The sequence below is a fragment of the Neovison vison genome, chromosome 7, assembly GCF_020171115.1.
Source record: "Neovison vison isolate M4711 chromosome 7, ASM_NN_V1, whole genome shotgun sequence".
NCBI classification, from domain to species: Eukaryota; Metazoa; Chordata; class Mammalia; order Carnivora; family Mustelidae; genus Neogale; species Neogale vison.
The window spans coordinates 94272445-94286054 of NC_058097.1; the positions used below are offsets into that span (position 1 = coordinate 94272445).

At 36.4% G+C, this 13610-nt stretch overlaps 1 protein-coding gene across 2 annotated transcripts in view; it reads left to right on the plus strand.

Moving 5' to 3' along the window:
* Positions 1-4681: 4681 nt before the first annotated feature.
* The window catches only part of RDX (radixin), a 75924-nt gene continuing 66995 nt past the window's right edge, over positions 4682-13610 (plus strand). The window contains exons 1-2 of one of the 2 annotated variants that reach the window (XM_044257683.1): positions 4682-4728; positions 12713-12796. In XM_044257683.1, coding sequence (XP_044113618.1) covers positions 4717-4728; positions 12713-12796 — 96 coding nt within the window. In that variant the 5' untranslated portion in view covers positions 4682-4716. The remainder of the gene's footprint in view (positions 4729-12712; positions 12797-13610) is intronic. The other variant, XM_044257684.1, reaches the window with a different exon arrangement.

The window sequence follows — 13610 nt, forward strand, 5'->3', positions numbered from 1 at the left end:
ATCTACCTTTGCTCAGGTCATGATCTCCAGGTCCTGGGATGGAGCCTGCTTCTCCCTCTCCCTCTGCTGCTCCCCCTGCTTGTGCACACGCTCTCTCTCTCTTAAATGAATAAATCAAATCTTTTAAAAAAATTAAGAATGATTTAAATACTCTGGTATGAGCAAACCTGAATTAGCTTTGTAGGCTACATGTATAAAACTCAGGGCTTGCAGGACTACTACATTGGTTAGTGGGTTAGGGACATGAGTTTTCTATCCAAAATTACAAACTCTTTAAGGAAATAAACCATAATGAACTGAAAACAGGAAAATTTTGTGGTGACAAAAAATAAAAATAAGGGGGCACCTGGGTGGCTCAGTGGGTTAAGCCTCTGCCTTCTGCCCAGGTCATGATCTCAGGATCCTGGGATCGAGCGCCGCATTGGGCTCTCTGCTCAGTGGGAAGCCTGCTTCCTCCTCTCTCTCTCTGCCTGCCTCTTTGCCTACTTTGATTTCTCTCTCTATCAAATAAAATAAATAAAACCTTAAAAAAAATAAACATAGGGATCAAAGGAAGACTTAAAACAAATTATAAAATAGCATAGCATTATTAAATTTTTTTTACAAAGCTGAAAAAATTTCTAGAAGTAAAAATATATAATTACCAAATGCTGAACTACTGAAGAGATAAAACATTAAAAACAACTGGAGAGAATTAGTGATTCGAGGAATGTTGCAGAGAGAAAGAGCTGGAAAATATAAAAAAAGTAGGTTTGGACTAGAGAATAAAATATGTATTATGTGTCCAGTGAGAATTGCAGAATGAAAAGAGAGAGAGACAATGGCTAATAATTTTCCAGATTTTGAGAAAAGCATACATCTTCAGAATAAGGAAAAGCTTACCAAATCCTGAACAAGAAAAATAAAAGCAAATCAGAAGAATGCCTCCCAGAAAGTTCCTGAAAGCAGAGAGCAAAGGCAGATTATCTCAGAGAACTGAATTAGATTAACTGTAGATAACACATCAGCAGTAACAGATGCCAGAAAAATCATGTCCTCCAAATCCTGAGGGAGCAACAGTCTATTTAAGAATTCTGCGTGCAGTTGAATCATTACCTTATGGAGGAGGGAAGTATTCACTGGAGAAATATAACAGTTCTAAGTCTGTACTCACCTAATAGCATAGCCTTAAAAAATATAAATTAAAAAGTGACAATGTATAAGAAGAAATTAACATGCACAGTCCTACCTGGGAAAATTTAATACATTTTTTCTCAAGTTGCTTAAGTAGAGTAAAATGAGCAACAGTAGGGAAACTATAAACAAAACATTAAGTACTTGGTCTGGCTTGATCTAATTTATCAAACACAAAACATACATTATTGTCATTTATAGGCAGAAAGTTAGAAATGAAATTATGTACTAAACATAAAGGAAGTCTGAATGAACTCTTTGACTATGGTATAGTAAAGTTAGAAATAAATAATAAAAACCACTTTGTTCCCAGACCTATTCCATTTGAAAGTTAAAAAAAGTTTCTTAGTCATGATTAGAGATCAAAACTGGAAAGGGAAACGTGCAGAGCCAATGAAAAAACTGTATATAAAAACCTGGGGGGGAACCACTAAAGTGATATTTAGAAAAATGATATTTATTTTATTTTAATTTAGTTAATTAACATACAGTAGATTATTAGTTTCAGAGGAAGAGATCAGTGATTCATCAGTTGGATAAAACACCCAGTGCTCATCACATCATGTGCCTCCCTTCATGCCCATCACCCAGTTATTCCATCCCTCTACCCACCTCCCCTCTGGCAACCCTCAGTTTGTTTCCTAGAGTTAAAAATCTCTTGGGGTTTCTCACCCTCTTTGATTTTGTCTTACTTTATTTTTCCCTCCCTTCCCCTATGATCCTCTATTTTTCTAAAATTCCACATGGGTGAAATCATGTGATAATTGTCTTTCTCTGATCGACTTATTTTGCTCAGAAAAATGTTATGGTTTTAAATATAAGGCGAGACATTTTGAAAAAAAATCCTGGGAAAGGAGATTTATATTTGTGTTTTTAGGAACTCTGTTGTTGCTTTGTTCTAAAACAGGCACATTGACCTGAAATGCCTTGGGTATATGTGAGTTTGGAAAACTTAGCTCATTTGGTAGTGGTTTAAGCATTTATTTAAAAAAAAAAAAAGGCAAATCTAGAACAGATCTGGTTTAAAAGGAAAATACAGTGGTTATACTATAGATATTAAAATATATTCTAACAGTACAAATAGGAAAAAAAAATTCCCAGTATTTTTTTTTTTTTAAAGATTTTATTTATTTATTTGACAGACAGAGATCACAAGTAGGCAGAGAGGCAGGCAGAGAGAGAGAGAGGAGGAAGCAGGCTTCCTGCTGAGCAGAGAGCCCGATGCGGGGCTCGATCCCAGGACCTTGGGATCACGACCTGAGCCGAAGGCAGAGGCTTTAACCCTCTGAGCCACCCAGGCACCCCTTCCCAGTGTTTTATATGAATGAATAGTGTGGTTTGGGGTAAATTTTTAGTAATAATATTATATCATTTTATATTTTATAATATATAAAATACTTATAAAAAGTACTTGTATGATCTGTCTCATTTGTGTGACGAGTTTAAAGAATTTCTGTGTTCTGTGAAATAGATGAAGGAAAAAGTATTGTTTCAATATGTTATAAAGTTCATGTTTTTTAATATTTAAGTATACGAATGTTATACCTACATCCTTGATATATTCAAATGATAAAAGTTATTTTAAAATGTTCTGGACAATATGGGGGGGGATACTTTGTGTATGAAACTGCCTGATACTTGGACATATTTATGACCTTGATGCACATACTAGAAAAGAAAAAAAATTGGGAATTACTTAAAGTTTAAATTTTAGGGCTTAGAAAATGAGCCACAGAGTAAAGCCAACTAATGAAAAGTCATGAGGAAAACGAAATTAACAAAAAAAGAACAATAAAAGAAACAGAAGATCAGGGAAGCTAAAAGCTGGCCTTTAGACCAATAAACTAAGCAAACTTCTGGCAAGATTAATCAGGCAAAAGGGAAGGGAAAATTTAATAATATTAGGAATACTAATAGAAGATTGTGACTGCCAACATAGTAAATACAAACGTCATGAGGAAATACTGTGATAACTTTCTAGAAATACGTCACCAAGACTTGTAGAAAACCAGATTTTGCTATAGGGTAGAGATGTAGCTGTTTTGGCCATGTTACATTTGAGATAATCTAGACATTGAGCAAGGCAAATTAGCAAGTTCTAAAAATACAGATTTGAGAATTACTAACTTATAAATGATGTGAAAAGGTCAGTTTTGAGGATGTTTTAAGACCTGAGATGATAAGGATGAATTAAGACAGTAGTGGGATGAAAAGAAGATACAGAAAGAGAAGATAGGTCTCAAGTACAGTTTAGGTTCATGAAAGCAGGTGACTGTGACTGTAGGAGGGAGTGTTAAGATTTCCTAGCTAAGACTTAAGGAAATGAATTTCATAGCTCAATTATTAGATAAATATCTCAGGTGAAAGTTTCTTTTAAAGAGAGGTCTCTTTGGCACATGATTGAGTAAAATGTAGGGAAATGATGTTTCACTTTTTTTTTATTTGGAGAATTTTCTGGTTTATTGTAACATTAAAAAGCAATTGACACTGAAGTTTTAGAACAATTATATATTAATTTAATTGATGCTAGTATAATGGATGAATTTTCTTGGCAGAGATATTATCAGTGAAAGCTAATTTTCAAGTAGTAATATACCTTACTGAAGGTTTTCGAATTGAAATAATAGGTCATTTTTTCCTGAATAAACTAGTAAAGATTAAGAATGTTAGATCCTTTGGTTGGTTTGTTAGCTGTCTTTAAGAACATTTACCCTAAGACAATATAGCATGATGGATTTCTTGAATTAGGATTCACTTGTTTTGCTTCACAGGGAGAAGATAAAATTTAACACTGGCCTCAAGGACAACTCTAAATTTCAGTGAAGGCCATCAGTTTGCTGGTGAGTAGCATGTAGATTGCTAGTGTGTACTCTTTGGCTGTTTAATACACCTTAGGTAAATAAACTACTCAGTATATTTTAATGTGGATTTTTAAACTTTAAAGAAGAAAAATAATTTTCTTTAAAAGGGTATCCTTTTAGAGTTTATGTTAATCAGAATTTCCTTTTGTCTTTGTCAGTACAGAAGAAAGGTTGAAAAGTATTGTTGAGTTCATCTCTTTTGAACTTGAATCTGTATCTCCCCCTTTACTGTTCCTCTCCTCTCCCAGGCTGGATGTAGAGGTGAACTGGACACAGACAGAGACAGCATTTGGGTCCTTAGCAGTCTTGATTCATTGCTATGTGTAGTCTATGAGTAAATTGAAATTTTTGGTTGGTGATCCATTGGCTTTAGATTATGTTGTGTGAGATATGTGCTGTTTTAAATCACAGCTATAAATATTTTTAGAAAAGGTGAAATGATAGTAAAAGACATTGAAAATTAGAATAAGACAGTTCTTTTTTTTAAATTTTTTATTTTTAGAGAGCTCTGTTAAACTCACAATTTAAAATGTTTCAATTTTTATTCTATACAAATTATTAACATCAAGATATTATATAAAAGTAATAGATATATTATGCTTTCTTTTTTCTGTAACTGCAGGTGACATCAGAATTCATAAAAGTGAATTTTTTTAAAGAAGGTGATAAAAACAGAAGGAAAATGCCGAAACCAGTAAGTGTATTTTACTTTTACCACTACGTAGTTAATAAAACATCAGTAGCATTAATTTCCTTTTGAAACAAGGCAAAATGTCATGGTAGAGTTGTTGGGAAGAAAAAGGCACTGATACCTCTATTGCTTGTTTCAGAGTAATGTGGCTACAATGAAGTACTCTGAGCCAGTGAAGAAGAGGTAGAGGCAACATTGCAGTGAAGATGGGAATTCGTGGGTTCTGGAGCCAAACTGTCTTAGTTCATATCCTGGCTCTGCTGCTTCCCCTCTGTGACTTTTTTTTTTTTTTTTTTTAAGATTTTATTTATTTATTTGACAGAGATCACAAGTAGGCAGAGAAGCAGGCAGAGAGAGAGGAGGAAGCAGGCTCCCCGCTGAGCAGAGAGCCAGATGCAGGACTTGATCCCAGGACCCTGAGATCATGACCTGAGCCAAAGGCAAAGGCTTTAACCCACTGAACCACCCAGGCGCCATCCCCACGCCCCGCCCCGTGACTTTCGATTGGTTACTTCGGACTCTCCAATTCTTAATTTCCTCCTATAAAAAAATGGAGACGGTTAGTTACTTAAGGGAGTTTGGTGAGAATTGGTTGAACTTCGTACATATTCACTGCTCAGTATACAGTAACTTCTTGTTACAGGAGGAAGCAATGAGAGGTTGGAAGGACCCATGCATTAATTTTCTCATAATTCTAGCTTTGATGCTAGTGATAACTGATGTTGTTAATGTCTTTTTTTTTATTTTATTTTTTTTTATTCAAGGGAGTGTGTATGATTTTCCTTAGCTTTATAATTACATAGTTCTGGACTAAGGTTTATTCCTTTTGACATAAATGTTTTTTAATTTCATCTAACAATATTGGGTTTTTTTTTTTTTTTTTCAATGTTCCTTTTACCCAGTTATCTTTTTAAGAAAATTATTGGTTATAGCTATTGAAGTTTTCTGGCATGAATATCTCTTTGGGAATACTTTAAAGACTGAGCAGGTAAGCTAACAAAGGGTGAATTTGCATTGTTGGAGGAAGAGAAGAAGAATAAACAAAAGGCATAAACATCAGAAAGGAAGAAGTCAATTTTTCTATTTGCCTGTGGCATAATTGTTTATGTAGAAAATCTTCAGGAATCTGAAAAACAGCTATGAGAACTATAACTGAACTTAGCAAGATTGTTGGACACAAGGTTGTATTTTTAAAAATCAGTAGTCTTTCTTACATACTAGTAGCAAAATTTGAAAAATGAAGTAAAAAAATCAATTTGTAACAGCATCAAAGTCATAAAGTACTTTGGAATTAACTGCTTTGTGTGGGTGTCAGCCAGCAACAAGGGAGGAAAAAGCATGGAGAGGCATGCTCACTGTTTTATGCCGAGGCCCAGGAGTGGCCTTGTCTCTTCTGTCTGCTCTGTGGGTGAGAACTAGTCATAGAGCCATATCTAATTGCAGGAGACCTTGAGAAATGTTTTACAGCTCTGTAGCCATATACCCAACTGTAATTCTTTTAGAATTTGGGGGTCAAACAGCAAGCAGTCTCTTACCACACTTAATGTTTAAAAGGAGATAAATCATATGAAAATTTCAGAAAGAGGAGTTCTAAGATTGAACAACTATTCATGATTTAAAAAAAAAAAACAAACGAAAAAAACAACCCAACACTTCTTAAGCTAGGTATAGAAGAAACCATAACTGCAAAAGCTCTTTTTAATGTGTTAACAGTGGGAGCTTTTTTTAAAAAAAAAAAAATCAAGAACAAGACAAAAGATGCTATCATTGTTGCTGATTCAGCACTGAACAGGGAAACCTGCACAGAAGAAAAAAAAAAGCTGAAGGACTAGAAGAAACACTATTTGAAGATGTTAAGATTCTTTGTTGTACCGAGAATTGGCAAATTATGGCCCATAGGCCAAATTCAGCTCACCACCTGTTTTTGTACAGCTTACATGCTAATAATGATTTTAGCATTTTCAATGGATTAAAAAAACTACAAGAATAATATTTTACCTGTGAAAATTATATGAAATTCAAATTTCAATGACTAGTTTTATTGGAATGTGGTATGCTTTATTATCTGTATTATGCTCTAATAGCATAGTTGAGTAGATGAAACAGTCTGTATAGCCTGCAAAACCTAAAATATTTACTGTTTGACTCTGTACAGGAAACATTTTCTGACCACTGAATTATGTAAACACAAGGATTTATGGGTTCATTATAACAATCAGCAAGGGAACTGATAAAATGATCAATATAGAAATCCCTTGCGTTTCTACAAAGGCGAAACAATTTTGGAAAGCTACTTCATCAAATTCACAGTTCTCTGTTTGAAACCCTTTAAGCTAGATGAGTTTCAATATTTGGAATTTTTTGGATTTTAGAAAAGTGAATATACATATGTCATATGTCATTCTGTCATGGAGCTTCCCTCAAGGTCTGGTGTGTCATCTAAAAACATTAATATTTTTATAGGTCATTGTGTGACTATTCATTTGAAATTGGATAAATTAATCCAACAAATAGTCTCACATCACTTCATGTTAAAGTTTTGCTTATATAAGGTTATAACTTTGATTTTGATGCTTTTGGGATGTCAAGTGATTGTGGACTTGAATTTATCATAGTGATTTATGAGAAAGTTCTCTAACAAATCATTAGTATGATTTTTATTAAGATTTTCTTTTCTTTTTTTTAAGTAATCTCTGCACTCAGCAGAGGACTCAAACTTAAAACCTTGAGATCAAGAGTTCCATGTTCTCTTGACTGAGCCAGCCAGGTGCCCTGATTAATATGATTTTTATGTAGAAAATTATAAACACTGTTTTGAAAGATGCTAAAGAAGACATAAATGCACAGAGAGAACCACAGTCATGGATAAGAATAGTCATTATTGAGAAGCTATTATTTCTCACCTGAAGGGACTGATGAATTTAGTGTAGTTCCAATTTAAATCATAATGGGTTTTTTAAAATATTTTTAAAATTTTTATTTATTTGAGAGAGAAAGTGTGTGCATGAGTTGTGGGAAGGGGCAGAGGGAGAGAGAAGCAGACCTGAGAGCCTCATGGGGGGCTTGATCTTAGGACCCTGAGACCATCACCGGAGCCGAAGGCAGCCACTTAACCGACTGAGCCATCCAGGCACCCTATGGTGGGGTAATTTAGAAAGTTTATGATTTTGTGTGAAGTCAGGAACAAGAACAAAGAACCAAGAATAGCTCACAAGTTTTGAAGATAATGAGAGGAGACTGTCCCTATCATTTACCAAGACTTATTTAAAAATGTTGTGATTAAGACAGTGTGGTTTTGACAGAACAGTCAACCAGTGCAACAGAATAGAGAACACAAATTCAGACATCGTACCTCATGAACATTGGATCTGTGACATAATTGTCTTTGGGAAGCTAATTAACTAATCATTATACATCACTTAGATATTTTAAATCCCCATATCATTATCCTGTAGAGATTTAAAAATGAGATTGGAACTCGACCTTAAATCATAAGCAAAAATCATTGAAGACAAATTAAGAAAAACAACTTTAGGATGAAATTTAAGAACATCTTTATTACTCCAGAGTAGAGAAGGTTTTCTTAAATACGGTAAAAAAAAATTGATACCTGTATGTAAAACGTTGATAAAGTCAATGTTAAAGTTAAGAATATGTTCACCATAGGGTGCCTGGGTGGTTAAGACTCTGCCTTCAGCTCAGGTCATGATCCCGGGGTCCTGGGGTTGAGCCCAGTGTCAGGCTCCCTTCACAGTTGGGAGCCTGCTTCCCCTTCTCTGTCTGCCCCTCCCCCATCTTGTCTTTTGCTCTCTCTCAAATAAATAAATAAAATATTAAATGTTTACCATAAAGAAGATGTAGAATGACAAACTATAAACTGGGAAAAGATTTTTTGTGATTTAAATAACTGACGAAGAGGGGCGCCAGGGTGGCTCCGTGGGTTAAAGCCTCTGCCTTTGCTCGGGTCATGGTCCCAGGGTTCTGGGATCGAGCCCCACATTGGGCTCTCTGCTCAGCAGGGAACTTGCTTCCTCCTCTCTCTCTCTCTCTCTCTCTGCCTACCTGTGATCTCTATCTGTCAAACAAATAAATGAAAAAAATCTTTAAAAAAAAAACTGACAAGGATTAGTATCTAGAATATATAAAGATTTCCTACATAGTAAAAAGAAAAAGACAAACAGTCTAACAGAAAAATAAGCAATAGATGTTAACAGATATTTCCAAAGGTGGGGAGACTGAATGGTCAATAAATGTACCATTTAGTTTTCTGTTAATCTGAACAAATTACCACAAATTTAGTAGCTTAAAACAATCCACATTTATTATTTCACAGTTTTGTAGGTTAGGAATATGGGATGATGTAACTGGGTTCTCTGCTCAGGGTCCCACCAGCCTGAAATCAAGGTTTAGCCCATCTATTTTCACCTGGAGCTTGGGGTTCTCTTTCAAACTTACTCCTATTGGCAGAATTCATTTTTTTGCAAAAATGATCTATCCTTCTTTACTGGAGGATGAAGTCCCCCCACCTTTTTTTTAAACTAGTTACTGGCCAGGGATCGGTCTTCGCTCCTACAGGCTGGTGCTGGATCCTTGCTCCCCGGCTCCTCCAGCTCAGTAAGGAGAACTCTCTTAGGTCAGATTCCTTCACACTTTGAATTTCTCTGACTTCTTCAACCAGTTAGAGAAAACACTTTGCCTTTTTTTTTTTTTTTTTAAGATTTTATTTATTTATTTGACAGAAATCACAAGCAGGCAGAGAGAGAGGGGGGGGGAAGCAGCCTCCCCACTGAGCAGAGAGCCCAATGTGGGGCTCAATCCCAGGACCCTGGGATCATGATCTGAGCTGAAGGCAGAGGCTTAACCCACTGAGCCACCCAGGTGGCCCAAACACTTTGCTTTTAAAAGACTCTTGTGAATAGCTTGATTCCACTCACATGATCCTCTCAATTTTGAGGTCTACTGATTAGAAACCTTAAGTATATTTGCAAAATCCCTTTTGTCTTGTGATGTAACATAATCAAAAGAGTAACACTAGGGGATGGAGATCCTTGGGGCTGTCTTAGAATTCTGCATACTATGTCTCAGCGTCTTTAGGAATCAGATATCTGCCCAGTAAGACCATATTGAGATATCATTTTACATCCACTAGACTGTAAATGTTTTTTGAAAATCTGATAATACCCCCTGTTGGTGAAAATATAGCCCCGCAGGAATGCTTGTGAACTATTGGTGGAGTGTAAGTGGGTACAGTCACGTGGGAGCCCAGTTCACTTTTACGTGGTAGAGGTGCAGGCTTTCGTGCTTTATCACCTAGGAGTTTGTCTGTGTCTCTACTTCTAGAGAAGCTCAGATGTATGTCACTAGGAGACATACACAAGAGTGTTCATAACAGTATTGTTCTTGATAGCCAAAAGATTAGAAATAATTTAATATCCATTGACAAGAAAATGGGTAAATTATTGTTCAGCAGTAATTGTATAGCAGTAAAATTAAATGAATTTCAACGACTCACAGGAAAATCAGTGAAGCTTAGAAATGGTGAAAAAGCAAACTGCCATGTGGTATAATTTCTGTTTAAATTTTTTATTGAAATAGAGTATACATACAGAGATGAATGTATTTGTGTAGTTGATGAGTTTTCATAAAATAAATATAATCATGTAACCATTGCCCACATAAGGAAAGAAGACTTTCTTAGCCAGTACTGTATAATTTTAATACACCTAAAAAATCAAGAAAAGCTACTTTACATGGAGATACCTACATCTGTGCTGAAACTATTCTTTTAAAAAAAGGAATGACAAATAGAGAATTCAGGTTAGTGCTTACCTGTGGGGGATTGGGACAGATAAATTCACAAGATATACATTGGGATCTATAGCATTATTTGGCATTTCTAGTTAATAATTTGAATGGTAGATTTATGGGTAACAAAACTTTCTCTGTACTCAAAGTTTCTGTGTAAGTTTTCCACATCAAACGTTTCTCTACTTCTATGTAGACCTCAGTATTGTATTCTGCAGTTTAACTCATTCTGACACCAGCTACCCAGATTAGCACAGACGCTGCAGGTAGGGGCTCAGACCCTCAAGACCTCAAGACCGCTGTCCTCTTCAAACACCAATCACAAGTAGTGGGTCCCCATGTTACCCACATTTCTAACTTGGCTGTGCACTGGAGATTCCCATGATCCCCTCCTAAGGTACTGTAATTCCCTGTAACAGCTCACAGAACTCGGGAGAACACTTCTTGTTACTGGTTAATACAAGGGATATTAGGGGTACTAATGAAAGATAAAGACGAAGAGGAGGTACATAGGGCAAGGTCCAGAAAGGTCCTGAGCACAGGAGCGCCTGTCCTTGTAGAGTTTGCAGTCCACCTTTCTCTTTGAATGTGGATGCATTCACCACCTTGGAGGCTCTATGAACTTCTTTGTAAAAAAGCCTAAAGGCTTTTTATGAAGTTTCCGTTATGTAGGCATGATGGATTAAACTCTTGGCCATTGATGATTAACTCTCTACGCTTCTCCTCTCTTTGGAGGTTAGGGTGAGGCTCTCATCACATGGTTGGTTCTTCTGGCTACCTACCTCCATCCTGAAGGTCCAGAGGGGTCCATCGTGGGTTATTAGGAGTTACTAGTGTAAACTGAGGTATGGTTGAAAGGGGATTATTATGAATAACAAAAGGCTCCACTTACTTCTATCTGGAGGACATTCTAAAGGTTTTAGGCGCTCTCTGCCAGGAAACAGAATGAAGACCAAATATATATTTATTATATCACAAAAGGTTTTGTGATTTCTAAGACTTGTTTGATTAGAGATTGTATTTCAGATAAAAGCTACATGTGCAGAGCCATGGTTGTTACAATGAGTAAGAAAATAGAAAGGAGGGGGGCCGGGGTGGCTCAGTGGGTTAAAGCCTCTGCCTTCGGCTCAGGTCATGACCCCAGGGTTCTGGGATCGAGCCCTCCATTGGGCTCTCTGCTCCTCAGGGAGCCTGCTTCCTCCTCCTTCTCTGCCTGCCTCTTTGTCTACTTGTGATCTCTATCTGTCGAATAAGTAAAATATTAAAAAAAAATAGGAGAAATAAGTCAGATTTAGAATTCATGTGAATTAAAGTTAAGAAGATCGATTTGTACCATATGATGGTGAATTCTAAGTGAAGATGCTACTCCAGAGTTAAAATTATTTTAGTTAAGGCATGCCAAGTTTTTAGTGAAATGTCCAGCTACAAAGGTATTTATAGAAAAAAAGAATTTAAAATAGAATCTAACAAATATAGGTCAATTGATGAATTCTTTTTATAAAATGAATATTTTTACAATAGGATAAAACTGAGTATCTGAATTTTGTGTTGAAAAATATAGAAGAGTGAAAGCCATTCAAAGAATTTGTAGTTAATGTTTCTCCTGAAATACCTGCTCTGCTTTGATATCCCTGTGCCCTTGGGCAAGTAATGGGGAACTCTTTTAGTTTCTGTAGACATGACATATTTCCTAGTATTGTCACAGTGGCTTAATGAAAACATGGAAAGCTCATGGCCTAGTGCCTAGTGTATGCCAAGTATTCAATAAATGTTTTTAAAAGAGGACTTTGTAAGCTCTTTCTTTTTAAAATAGATTTAAGATTTCCTGTGATTAAAATCAAACATTATCAGGGCGCCTGGGTGGCTCAGTGGGTTAAGCCGCTGCCTTCGGCTCAGGTCATGATCTCAGGGTCCTGGGATCGAGTCCCGCATTGGGCTCTTTGCTCAGCAGGGAGCCTGCTTCCCTCTACCTCTCTCTCTGCCTGCCTCTCTGTCTACTTGTGATCTCTGTCAAATTAAAAAAAAAAAAAAATCAAACATTATCACTTTAATGAAGAAAATCTTAGGTACAAATATGGTGTAGTTTTTCATTGCCTGCGTATTTATTTTATAAATCAGATAAAAATATTACTGCTAAGTATATTTTCTTTCCTAGTGATTTTCCCTTCTGCCTTTATTGTAGATCAACGTACGAGTGACCACCATGGATGCAGAGCTGGAATTTGCCATCCAGCCCAATACTACAGGCAAACAGCTTTTTGACCAGGTATCATTTAGCCATGTGAAGTATGCAGCTTTTGACAGCATACAATGTGGAAGCTGTTGCAACTTCTTTCTATGTTTTCCTCTAACTTTACTGCTATTGTAACAGTGTCGTACTTGGAATTTTTCGTGGTATCTTTTCAGTTATCTGGATAGCTATAGCGCTATTCTTTCTCATTTCTAGATTGGAAAGAGAGGACTTTTAAAAGGTAATTATCAGCAGATATTTCTTTAACATCCTCTAAGTAAAGCACTGTGATGAGGACGCAAAGAAATGAAAAGATAGTGTCCCTAGCGGGATGGTTGAAAATCCTAGATAGAGGGGATGTCAGGAGCAAGGCCCAGGGAATTATAGTCTACAAGTAGGCACCTGACAGCAGTTCCATGTCATAGCCCCATGATAAGCTAATATGGGTGTCATGTTGAGGAATTTGGATGGCTGGTGCTTTTTCTCACTCTTGAGTGCACATTTGAGTCACCTGTGGGGCTTTTGAAAGAGAATAAGGGTAGTGCTTACAGACTACATCCAGATACTCTGATTTCAAATTCTCTGGGTCCTGCTGGAAATCATTAATATCTTATTTGTTTATTTAAGCTCCCCAGGTGATGCAGTAAGTAATGTTGTAGGTGATGTTTTATTGGGAAGGGAAGGAGAGAGATTAGTGCCCTGAGGCCAAGTGATTAGGAAGGTGACTTGATGATTACAAGTGGAATGAGGGTGATCTGGGGGTGAGACTCAGGGGAGGATGTTTACAGGGACTTACATTTGGGCAGAAGAGTAAGGAGTCTGTGGTCAGACCTCCTTGACCTTAGAGAAC